We start from the raw sequence: 12,523 nt of genomic DNA, 5'->3' as shown, positions 1-12,523 counted from the left end.
TGGGTACAAATATGGATCTCTTCCAGTCAGTTGGCCAGGTAGCTGTCTTCCAAATCTCTTGGCATAACCGAGTGAGTGCCTCCAGTGGGGCATCCTTATGTTGAAACATCTCAATGGGTATTCTATCAATTCCTGGAGCCTTGTTCCTCGCCAATTCCCTCAGCACAGCTTCGACCTCTTCCCTCAGTACCATTGGTTCTTGAACATATGCCACCTCCTGAAATAGATGAAGATCAACTAGTTCTTTTTGGTGTAGTCACTCTGTGTATTTCTTCCATCTTCTTCTGATGCTTCCTGCATCATTTAATATTTTGCTCATAGAATCTTTCAGTGCTGCAACTCGAGGCTTCAATTTTTTCCTTAGTTCTTTCAGCTTGAGAAATGCTGAGCGTGTTCTTTCTTTTGGTTTTCTAACTCCAGGTCTTTGCACATTTTATTATAGTAATTGGCTTTGTCTGCTTGAGCTGCTCTTTGAATCTTCTGTTTAGCAACTTTATCTTGTTATTTCTTCCATTTGCTTTAGCAACTCATCACTCAGTGGCAAGTTTCAGAGTCTTTTTTGACATCCATTTTGATCTGTTTTTCTTTATCGTATTTTTAATGACCTCTTGCTTTCTTCATGGATGATGCTCTTGATGTCATCCCACAATTCTTCTGGTTTTCAGTCATTGGTGTTCAATGCATCAAATCTGTTCTTTAGATGGTCTCTAAATTCAGGAGGGATATATTCAAGGTCATATTTTGGCTCTCATGGACTTGTTTTAATTGTCTTTGAGTTGAACTTGCATATGAGCAATTGGTGGTCTGTTCCACAATCAGTTCCTGGCCTGGTTTTGGGTGAAGATATTGTGCTTTTCCATTGCCTATTGCCACAGATGGAGTCAGTTTGATTCCTGTGTACTCTGTCTGGCATAGTCCATATGTATAGCCACTGTTTGTGTTGTTGAAAAAATGTATTTGCAATGAATAAGTCGTTGGTCTTGCAAAATTCTGTCATGCGATCTCCAGCATTATTTCTGTCACCAAGGCCAAATTTTCCAACTACCGGTGATTCTTCTTTGTTTCCAACTTTTGCATTCCAGTCACCAGTGATAAGCAACACGTCTTGATTGCATGTTCGGTCAATTTCGGACTACAGAAGTTGATAAAAATCTTGAATTTCCTCATCTTTTACTTTGGTAGTTGGTGCATAAATTTGAATAATAGTCGTAATAACTGGTCTTCCTTATAGGCGTAAGGATATTATCCTATACTGACAGCATTGTGCTTCAGGACAGATCTTGAAACATCTCTTGTGATGATGAATGCCATGCCATTCCTCTTCAATTTATCATTCCTGGCATAGTAGATCATATGGTTGTCTGATTCAATATGGCCAGAACCGGTCCATTTTAACTCAGTAATGCCTGAGCCATCTCACTCCCATCTCCTGGTTCCACTAACATGTTTTTCTTTTGCTGCTACTCACTATCTCTGCTGTCTCAGGTGTTACAGCTCTTCCTCACTGCTGGACCCTCACCAGAATTGCCTTTGATGTCCAAATTTCCACCAGAAGTCTCTTTAAGGCAATCTAGACTTCTATTAGGCACTTTAAAACTCTTTCAGCCTCTGCTCATTACTCAATTCCAAAATTGCATCTATATTTTGGTGTTCTTTAGAGCAGTACTCTACTGCCTTGTACCAAATTCATAGTTTTCTAGTCCTACAGAAATACCACAAGTGGATGGCTTTTACAGTTTATGAGACGAAGTCCAAATTCGTAGCACCAGCTCCAGGGAAAGGCTTTCTTTCTGTCACCAAGGAAGGTCCTTTTCTCCTTTCAACCATCCACTTGTGATTTGATCTCCATGTGTCTGTCAGTTCTTCCCCTGGATCTAAGAAGTTCCTAGTGCAGGGACCCTAGGTCCAAGGGACAGCAAATTCGTTCCCAACTCTTCTTTCTCAGTGGCATGAGATTCTTCTGATCTCTGCTTGCTTGTTTGTCTCTTTTGTCCCAAAAGAGATTTGAGTCAAGATTCAACTTAATCCTGTATATTGTATCCTGCCTCATTAACTTAAAAAAACTGCCAATGATGCTGCTTCATTAACATCATAGAGGTTAGAATTTATATAACATATAGGACAAGTACAGCAGATCACAAAAAAGAGAATAAATGACATAATACTTAGAATCATGGCCTAGCCAAGCTGACGTATATTTTTAGAGGGCAAATTGAATCTGTAACAGTTATTTAAATCCATAATCTGATTTAAAAATTTACAATTTTAACAATGACCTCTATTTTCCACTGTAGGTTCAAGCAATAAATGCAGGAATGTTTTTCTTTCGGTGCACAGTATGCAACAACAGTGATATATTTCAGGAAGAGATGTTGAGGATGGGAATTCATATTCCTGAAAAGTAAGTAACCTTTAGCCTTCTGCTAAACATGTATTTTAAATGTATGCTTTGATAACAGAGTAATCGTTTATCTATGATTAAATGATCATGAACAGGTAACTATTTCAGGTGGTGAAATGTAAAGATTGCCCTTACCCCCAGATTGTTAGTTATTTGAGACCTGGTCTGTGACATCAGTGTCTCATGAATTGATTTATGTTGTTGTTAGGTGCCATTGAGTCAGCTCTGACTCATAGGGACCCTGTGTACTACAGAACAAAAATTGCCCTGTTGTGTGCCATCCCCATGATAGATAGTCTCTTAAGGAATACTTCAACTGTGCATAATTTTAATTATAAATCATTATAATAGGCTTTAAAATTAAAAACAAAGCCCACTGCCCATCAAGTTGATTCTGACTCATGGTGACCCTATAGGACAGAGTAGAACTGCCCCACAGCATTTCCAAAACTGTAAATCATAATGGAAGCAGACTGCATCATCTTTCTTTTGCAGAGCTGCCCAATACTTAATCCACAGCACCACCAGGACTCCTAGACTACAAAATAGCATACAAAATTATTTAAGGTAATTGAGATAAGGTTTAAAATATATGGGAAAAATTTTTCTAATACTAAAAAATGAGAAATCAAGGAATAATGGCATGCAAAAAAAATTGGAAGTGAAATATTAGGGAAAATAAAGGTTTTACAAACTAATTTTTCATTAAACATTGGATAATTTATTGTAAGAATCTCTGTAGGTTAGAATGACAGTATGGATTTATATCTTGAAGGGAATGAGTGATCCTAAAATGATTAGATTTTATCCTGCTTCCTAACTATGCTAAATATTTTCACTTTTAGATTCATTATCTTCCATTGTATATAACATTTTCAGTCAAAGTATACTTTAGTATGTTGATTCATTTACAGAGATGCATCTTGGGAATTAGAGGAAAATGCTTATCAAGAGCTTTTGCAGCACTATGAGCGTTGTGATGTCCGGCGATGTCGTTGCAAAGAAGGACGAGAATATAATGCCCCTGATAGGTATTTGTGGAAGTTCAGCTTTGCTTACAAAAACAAATTGATTTTGACTCATGTTGATCTCGTGTGTCAGAGTAGAACTGTGCTCCATAGGATTTTCAATGGCAGATTTTTCAGATCACCAGGACTTTGAGATGCCTCAGGGTAAAATCAAACCTTCAAAAGGATCTTGGGAGCCAGTTTCACATGGAAACTGATTTGGCTGAGTCATCTGTGAAAACTCAGCTGAGGCTTTGCCAGCTTTGAGAATTTTCCCTATGCAGATCTTCCAACTCCTGATTACTCAGTCTAGGCTCAAAACCAACCTGTTACTTTGGAGTTGATTCTGACTCATCGCGACCCTATAGGGCATAGTAGAAATCCCCCATAGAGTTTCCATGGCTGTAATCTTTACAGAAGCAAATTGCATCTCCTTTCTTCCATAGAATGGCTGATGGGTTTGAACCACTGACTTTTTGGCTAGCAGCCGTGCACTTAACTACTGTACCACCAGGGCTCCTGTAGTCTGGGTTCACTGTCCCCTTATTGTGTTTACTAAGATACAGTTGAAATTATTTAAACTTATTTTTGCTACCAGATTTCAAGGTTTGTGATCTCATCTCTCATTATATGTCTTCTTGCCCGTGTTGATCTGCCAGCCCTGATTATTCTTTTGTAAAGATTAATAATTCCTCCCTCAAGAGTTGTGCTGAGGCATAGGTTTAATAATGTATATAAATGCACATTGTAAATAATAAAGCACCTTAGAGTTCTAAGAAGCAATATATTCATTAATATTGATATTTTCTAAATTCATTTTAGGCAATTGTTCATTAACCTACATATACTTCTTGAATGCCATTGGTCAACCAGCAAAACAGCTATAGAAACTTCCTTTTTGGAAGCTACTTTTTGAATTTGGTGTCCTTACCTTGTCTTCTTGGACATAAATCTCTGACATGGACCTCTGTTACCTGAATACTTTGTAATCTTCCTCCCTCTCACCCCAGTGATAGAAGGCAATTTCAGTGGGTGGCAACATGATGTAATCATTAGGAGTAAGGATTTGAAGCCATATAAACTGGGTTGGAAACTTTATTCTGAGGCTATAAATTTGGTCAGTCAAGCTATATACCCCTCTGTTCCTTGGTTTCTTTTTCTTTAAAATGAAGGTAACAGTGGTTCTTCCTGCCTTCTGAAATTATGAGGATTAAACTATTAATGTAAATAATGACAACTGGGCTGGATACATAATAAGCACTCATGTTAGCTGTCATATTTTTGTCTTCATCATTGGACATTGCTGTCTGCAGAAGAGAGGGTGACACACATACACAGGATACATCTCTACCCACTCTTATCCACACAGAGGGAGAAGGATAAGCCTGCAACTGCCAGAGGTGGGGCCTCTAGTCACCTTTCTTTTCACCTACATATCTGTACACTCATCAGAGAAGTATACCCATTCCCATACAGAAAGGACAGGCTGATATCCACACAAAGAGGGGGCCCCACAACACAGCCCACACCTACATCCAAACAGAATATGCACATGGCACATACAGTACAGTAGGGAAACAGAGGGAACAGATGAGAGAAATATGTATATGAACCAGAGAGAAAGTCTGGATCCTTTTGTGCAACACAATACCTGAGGTATCTGAGCAAGCTTATTTTAGGAAAATTCCTCACCTTGAGTGGATTTTTATTTGTAGATAAAATAATGTATTTAGTAAATGCTTCTTCTATCAGACACTGACACAACAATCTCCCTATGAGCATGTTGTTGTTGTTGTTATGTGCCGTCTAGTCGGACCCGGCTCATAGAGACCCCTTTTGGGTTTCCGAGGCAGTAACACTACAGAAGTAGATTGCCCCATCTTCCTTCTGAGGAGTGGCTGGTGGGTTTCAACCGCCAACCTTCTGGTTAGCAGTCAAGTGCCTTAGACACTATGCTACCAGAGCTCATCTGAAAATCCAAAGGAATTTTTTTTCCTTCCTCTGAATCACAGTCTTTCTAATGTTTATGTTTGTGCATGTGCAGATATGTGTTGATATTTAGTGTAGACTTTAAGGAAAATATAATAGAGTGTTTAAGCAGGTAATTTATTTTCTCTACTTTATTAAAAGATTTGGTTGTGTATGGGTATTGGCAAATGGTGTCTGTGGTGGTACTATGGTTGGAATTAGACTGAATTTGATACTGAAATGTGAACATCTGCTTTTCCATATTTCCTCAGCAAATGGGAAATAAAGCGCTGTCAGTGTTGTGGTTCTAGTGGGACACATTTAGCCTGTTCCTCACTACGATCATGGGAGCAAAATTGGGAATGTTTGGAATGTAGAAGTATTCTCTACAATTCAGGTAATATTTTATAATTTTGAATAAGAATGTTTTTATTGAAATGCATATTAATAAAAAATTTCTACCTGTATTTTTATTATACACTAACATTAGGGTTTAAATCTGCAGGAGATTTTCAAAAAGCAAAAAAACATGCTCTACCCAATTCAAATAGCATGGGCATTAATGATTGTTTATTGGAAGAGTCATCACCTAAATTGCTGAAACAGTCACCTGGAGCTCAAAGTAAAGATCTGCTGAGGTATGCATTTGAATTGGAGAAAAATATAAAAATTACTTTAGAGAAAATTATAACACAAACTTGCTTATGATATTAGCTGTTTGTAGAATAGTCTGGAATAGTATGTTTCAAACTTTAGGATCCAGCATTTGATCATGAAATCACTGCAACCAACATTTAACAAAGGAAATGAGATGAGATAGAATAGGATGTGAAATATCAAATTGCAGTACACATAGGAAGAATGTATGTCAACTGTGTGTGTGAAATGGGAAATTTGTGGTAGCTGTTTTATTGTGTACTGATTTGTGATATAAAATAGATTTTTTAAATTAATAGAACTACTTTCAAGACAGTTTGATAAACACTGACCTGAAAAGTGCATTTAAATTTTTATTTGATTATAGAATAACATAGGGAATTAAAATACCATGAATTCCATGTCACATTGTTAAAAGAAAGAAATATGTAAGAGATGGTTTATTGTTTGATGTTGTGATAACTTGTTTAATATATATATACTTTCACTGTCAGAGGTCTAAATGTCACCTTTGTCTTTAGAAAGTTTTTAAGGTATATTTATTTATAAGTATTGCCACATTAATTTCTAACTAATTCCGTAAGATACCAAAATAAGTAATGTTTGAGATAATTTGTAATTAAACATTTAAATGAGACTGGAATTACATCTTTGTACTGTGTCAAGTCTTCTCTCAGGTAAAGTCATGACTTAAGTATATGTAGCTTTGCAGAAGAGTTTTTAGGATCCTTTCTTTAGCCAATAGGGAGTTAAAAAAAAAAAAAAAGGACAAAAGTAACATTAGCTGAAGTATGGTTAAGTACTTTTTTATTAAAAAGAAGATTATCAAGTTAAGTAAGCTCAAAGAAAGAAAAGTGAATTTTTTGTACAGGTAGGTCAAATACTAAGAACTATTTCAAAAGCAAAGAATTGCTCTTTTAAAGTGCTACTCAGAACTGAAAAAGTTGTTATAAATATTTTTACAGTAGTTTAGTATCAAAAAAAGAGACAGCATTAGTGTTTGGTTTCCAAAGACGTTACACTAGGGAAGCTTGACTCCTTGTTCCTACTTTAACATGCCATCGCATTCTGGAAGAGTAGCACTGGAATTCTTACTGATCCAGGCAGGAGAAAGTATATTTCTGAAAGATTATCTTACCTCCAAAGACTTTTGTTTTTCTTCAGTCTGGGAGATCACAGGAAGAGAGAAAAGGCAAAACCTCACCCACACTGGGGAACTGTATGTCTTGGGATGGGACAAATTTATACTTGATAAAGAAAGATGACCCATGGACTTTGCCCAAAACAGGATTATTTTGAGCACAATAATTACAGTTACATGTGGAGAAACTGAGGTAGGGAACAGTTGAGATAGTTCATACAATTACCTGGAGGTCTTATTAGAACAGATTGCTGAGCCTTGGGTCCAAAGGGTCTGATTCTGTGAATCTGCAGTAGGGCTCAAGAATTTTTATCAGTAGCAAGTTCCCAGGTGATGCTGCTGCTGCTGTTTGAGGACCCTCTTTGAGAATTACTGGTCTAGATTAAAAAGTGCTCTTTGTAATAAAGTATGCTTTATTATAAGGATTATGAATTTTGTTTATAATATTGGCTCTACTTCTAATTAACTTTATAAGTAAAAATATATTGTATAATTTCTCAAAACCATAGTTAATGTATATAGTAAGCAGAGATTATATTTGCTATATTTTTAAAAGGTATAGTAAACATGGTAATAAGATGTAATTAAGCAAGTTTACTATGGGCATTGGCCAGAAAGGTAAGAATTTGAGATTCTCTTAAACCTGAGTCTACTAAATTGATGAAATTTGAGGTAATCATTAACATTCTCATAAATCATTTATGACATTAAACAAAAAACCAAACCTATTAATATTGAGTCGATTCTGACTCATAGCCACCCTATAGGATAGAACAGAACTCCCCTACAGGGTCCAACTGTCACCTTTATGGAAGCAGACTGCCACATCTTTCTCCCATGGAGTGGCTGGTGGGTTCGTACTGCCGACCTTTCAATTAGCAGCCAAGTACTTAAGCACTGGACCATCAAGCCTCCTTTTTTAATAACATTTAGTTATTCTAAGTTGGTAGAAGACTATAGAGAGGGAATGAAGGATTTAGAAATAAGGTTAGCAGATAACTTTTTGGTTTCAGTAGCAGCCATTCTGTTTTTGGGTGGGAGTCAGGGAAGAACTTCCTTTTAATCTTTTTTCTCTTTTTTTATTGGCTGTAAACTACTGTTTCATCAAAGTACTTTAGAGTACTTACCTGTATTTTTAAATTCATGTTTTATAGGCAAGGCACCAAATTTAGAAGAGACATTTCAACTATATTAATAGAGTTAGGCTTTCAAATTAAAAAAAAAACTAAAAAATTATATATCAACAAGGCCAATATCTGGAATAGTGCCTTAGATGGATTCAAAAATAAGACCTTTAATCCTTCATATACAATTGAAGTAGCATATATTAATGAAAATGATAATTTTGGAAGAGAGCATCTTGGACCAAAGCAAGAATTCCTAAGTCTCTTAATCCAACATCTTGAGAACTCATCATTGTTTGAAGGGTCCTTGTCAAAGAACTTGTCTCTTAATTCTCAAGGTAATTATTTCATTTATTATTGTACGTACTGAATATAGCATGTGTAAAAAAAAGGAGTATCTGTTTAGAATTGATATTCAATACCACTGGTCTAAATACATCATGTACTTTATTACTGAAATACTGATATTCACAGAAAAGGGGGGAAAATAATTTTATAATAAAGTAAATTTTGTGGTAAAACACTTGTTTAAGAATATTCATTATTTCTTACCTTAAAATGTTTCAATAATCAAGTTTAACTATTTAAATGTACTTTATATTCACTCTCTAATTTCGTTTGAATAGAGTTGCTAAATGGAATGGGTGCTTATTTGAATTCTTCTTGTTTATATATTTGAAATTTGCAGTTAGCATGTTCCTTCACAACACAGAATTCTGATAACACTGTGTTCCAGTCCACACATGACAGAATTTTCAATACGCATTTTCTTTTAAGAACTTTATCTACACAATTATATATATACTTTTCTATGTTTTTTACTGGTGAGGAATTATGTAATTAAAATAAGCTTCTCAAAACAGTGTGTTTTTATAGTATTATTTTCTAGTTTTTAATACCACCTTTGCTATAATGGGAAATTTGGAAGAGTTAAGCTTATTTCATCTCATTTGAATTTCCTTCTTTATTTGTATTTCTTAGTACTTCCTTACTATTGAAGCATCACTGAAATAATTGAGAAATTATCAAGGATTATTTATACTATATACAAAACATACATAATTCTAAATATCTTTTAAAATCCAAAATTCCTTGAAAGCCCTTCTAATAACTCAAGGCAGCTTACTGCAGTGGAGAGCATATGATTTAACTTACAAAACCTGAATCCAAGTTTGTGCACATCTATGTCAGTAGCTTTCTGTCTTTAAATTAAGCACTTGAGCTCTCTGGATCTCAGTTTTTTCATCTGTAAAATGTGACAGCTGTTATTTAGCTCAGAAGGTTATTGTTGTAGAGATTTTATTAAAAGGTCAGATACTGTTAATATAAATTATTAAATGGCTTTTATTTAATTATGAGAAAAAAGTGAAGAAAAACTTAAATATCTTTTTGACCTATCAAAAAAAGCTTTAAATATCAACTTTAAAAATATTTAAAGGTTCTTGGGTGGTGCAGATGGTCTGTGCTCAGCTGGTAATCCAAAGGTTGCCGTTTCAAACCCGTACAGTGGTAGCACGTAAGAACCAGGGTTGGCAATCAGCTTCCGTGAAGATTACAATTAACCTAATTCTGTACCCAAGGGAGTCTCTCCAAATGAATATATAACAAATTCCACAATAAAAAATATTTAAAGCTGTGAGGGTTTGCTAAGATAGTAAATTAGTGCTCTTTTGGAAGATAATTTAGCAAAATGTATTAACAGCCTTAAAAATGTTAATATACTTTGACTCACTAGTACCATATATAGTAATCTATCTAATTATACTATTCAAATAGAATATATATAAACAAGAATATGTAAATATATATTAATTGTAACATTGCATATTACATAGCTGAAAATGTTAGTAAAAAAATAGTTATTAAGGTGTTAGGGTTATAGGTGATAGTTTTAAGGTTTTCTGTTTTGACATATTTTCCTGTAATAAGATATTATTTTAAATTTAGAGAAAGTATGTAATTTTTGTATATTTTAGGACAGATTATATTTTTTATGTGGTAATAGCTTCTGAGACTTAAACTATTTAGTATTTACCTAATGCTTAGATTTTTTTGTATTTTAATTTTTAATTATATATGAACTCATTAAAAATTATAATCTTTCCAGTGTTTTTGATATATTTCCATTTGTATTTACAGCTCTGAAAGAGAATCTTTACTATGAAGCTGGCAAAATGCTTGCCATTTCTTTGGTTCATGGTGGTCCTTCACCTGGTTTCTTTTCTAAAACCTTATTTAACTGCCTTGTTTATGGACCAGAGAATACCCAACCAATTTTCGATGATGTTTCAGACTTTGATGTAGCACAAATTATAATCAGGGTAAGAAATGGACTTGTTTATTAAAATGTAAACTACATTCTCAGTATTATTTGAAAATAAATGACTGGTCTGCAATGGCATAATACTCTCTGTGGAGTTCTTAGGGATTGTTAAGGTGTAATATTTCTGTTTACCAGCAGACTTTAGTAATAGGAGCTTGATATAAAAATCACACATCTGTTCCAGGTTTGATGTTGATAAAATCACTCGGACAGTGTGACTTAGTTCTGTCTTTAAAAGACTAGCTAACTGTCCCCTGAACTATATAGATTCTGCTAGAGACAAAGTGAGCCAGATTCCTTGTTCCATGTTAGAGAGCAAATGAAAGAGCACTTTGTTACAGGCAGATGGACCTAAAGAGTGGAAGGATTTGGTTCACCAATCAGGTAATAATGCTACCTCCTATAGGAAGGAATGAGTGCTGGGTAGCTGAATTCTATATGGAAACAAGTGTGTGGTCACAGTGTTCCTGACTAAAAATAGGTAACCATGTATTAACTGTAACAGACTTTGTTACCTGTTACATATACTAACTCATTAATTATAATACCATATAAGACAAGAATATTACCTAAATGTTACTGATTTGGAAACTGATGTTTAATGAGATTAACTAACATCCCCGAATTCATATAGCTATACTAGTTACTACAGGGGACATCCAGCTAAAGTCTGACTCCTGAGCCTGTGCTTTTAACCATTAATTAAACTGTACTGCCTATTTAATTAAGACAATGGGATCCATTTAACTTTTCCTCCCTTAACCTCCCTACTATTAAAACATATTCTATCCTCTACCTCTTTTTCCCTATTTTAAACGACAGTCTTGTATTCATTTCAAGTAACTTTTCTTCTGTGTGTTTTATTTTGAAAATATTGTTATCTTCTTTAGTGTCAAATTAATCAGTTACACCTCTATATCTTGTATCTTTAGTTGCTCTGTATAAGATGTAGAAGCCATGCTGCTTCCACTTTAAATCCAAGCACTTCCACTTATGGTGTGTGACCTTGAACATGTTACTGGACCCCTCTGTGCCTTAGTTTTATCATCTGTAAAATGGGAATGATTCATACTTATTTTATAGGGTTCTTTTTAAGATGGAAATTATTTATTATATGTGAAGGAATAAGAATAGTGCTTGGTACAGAGTAAGCACTGTGTAATTATAAGTTGTTATTCTGTGTTATAACTATTCTATTTACATGGCCCAAGACTCTCATCTTAAAAACATCTTTTAAATTGACGCTTTAACACTTAAACTTATTTTTCCTTTTTCTCCTCTTTACTAAAAATTTATAATTTAACTTCCTTAACTCTACTTATTTCCTATTCGTTTCATAACTTCTTGTAATCAGGTTTCTTTTCCCACCACTGCTCCCACAACATAGCCATTTCAAAGCTTATATCCAAGGTTCTAAATAGCCACATTCAGACTTTTGTTTTTATAACCCTTCATTTTCTCTAACTTCACAGTCACCACTTTTTAGAATTCCATTTGACTGGTTTCCTTAACATTGTATTCTCTTCTACTTTTAACTTCTGTCTTTAATGCTGCTTCTTCCTACTTTTGAAATACAGGGATTTTTTAGTATTGTCTTACTAGTCCTCATTCTGTATTCCTTGGAAAACCTCTTTTCTTCCTTTTGCAAATGATACTCAGAGCTATATATATATATATAAATTTTTATTGTGATTTGGGTGAAGATTTACAGAGCAAATTCACTTTCCATACAGCAGTTTACATATTCTTTGTCTCATGACATTGACTACAGTTTACCACAATGCAACAGCTCCCCTCCCACTTCCTCCCCATAGTTACCTCTTCCCAGTGTCTATCCCTCCATGGACTCCTGCCCCCTAAGATGTCTCCCTGTGCATAGGCAGCCCTTCTTTCTCAATGATT

General features: G+C 34.7%; 1 protein-coding gene across 1 annotated transcript in view; it reads left to right on the top strand.

Annotated features, from left to right (window-relative positions):
- Positions 1-12,523, top strand: part of G2E3 (G2/M-phase specific E3 ubiquitin protein ligase) — a 62,217-nt gene that overhangs the window by 29,925 nt on the left and 19,769 nt on the right. Inside the window, exons 6-11 of the mRNA XM_007950001.2 lie at positions 2,295-2,401; positions 3,316-3,432; positions 5,649-5,773; positions 5,882-6,014; positions 8,329-8,636; positions 10,438-10,619. Coding sequence (XP_007948192.1) covers positions 2,295-2,401; positions 3,316-3,432; positions 5,649-5,773; positions 5,882-6,014; positions 8,329-8,636; positions 10,438-10,619 — 972 coding nt within the window. The remainder of the gene's footprint in view (positions 1-2,294; positions 2,402-3,315; positions 3,433-5,648; positions 5,774-5,881; positions 6,015-8,328; positions 8,637-10,437; positions 10,620-12,523) is intronic.

The sequence above is a fragment of the Orycteropus afer genome, unplaced genomic scaffold (genome assembly GCF_000298275.1).
Source record: "Orycteropus afer afer isolate SDZICR_OR568_19922 unplaced genomic scaffold, OryAfe1.0 scaffold00260, whole genome shotgun sequence".
Classification (NCBI taxonomy): domain Eukaryota; kingdom Metazoa; phylum Chordata; class Mammalia; order Tubulidentata; family Orycteropodidae; genus Orycteropus; species Orycteropus afer.
Note: the sequence above shows the minus strand (reverse complement) of the source record. Positions and strands in the feature narration are given on the sequence as shown.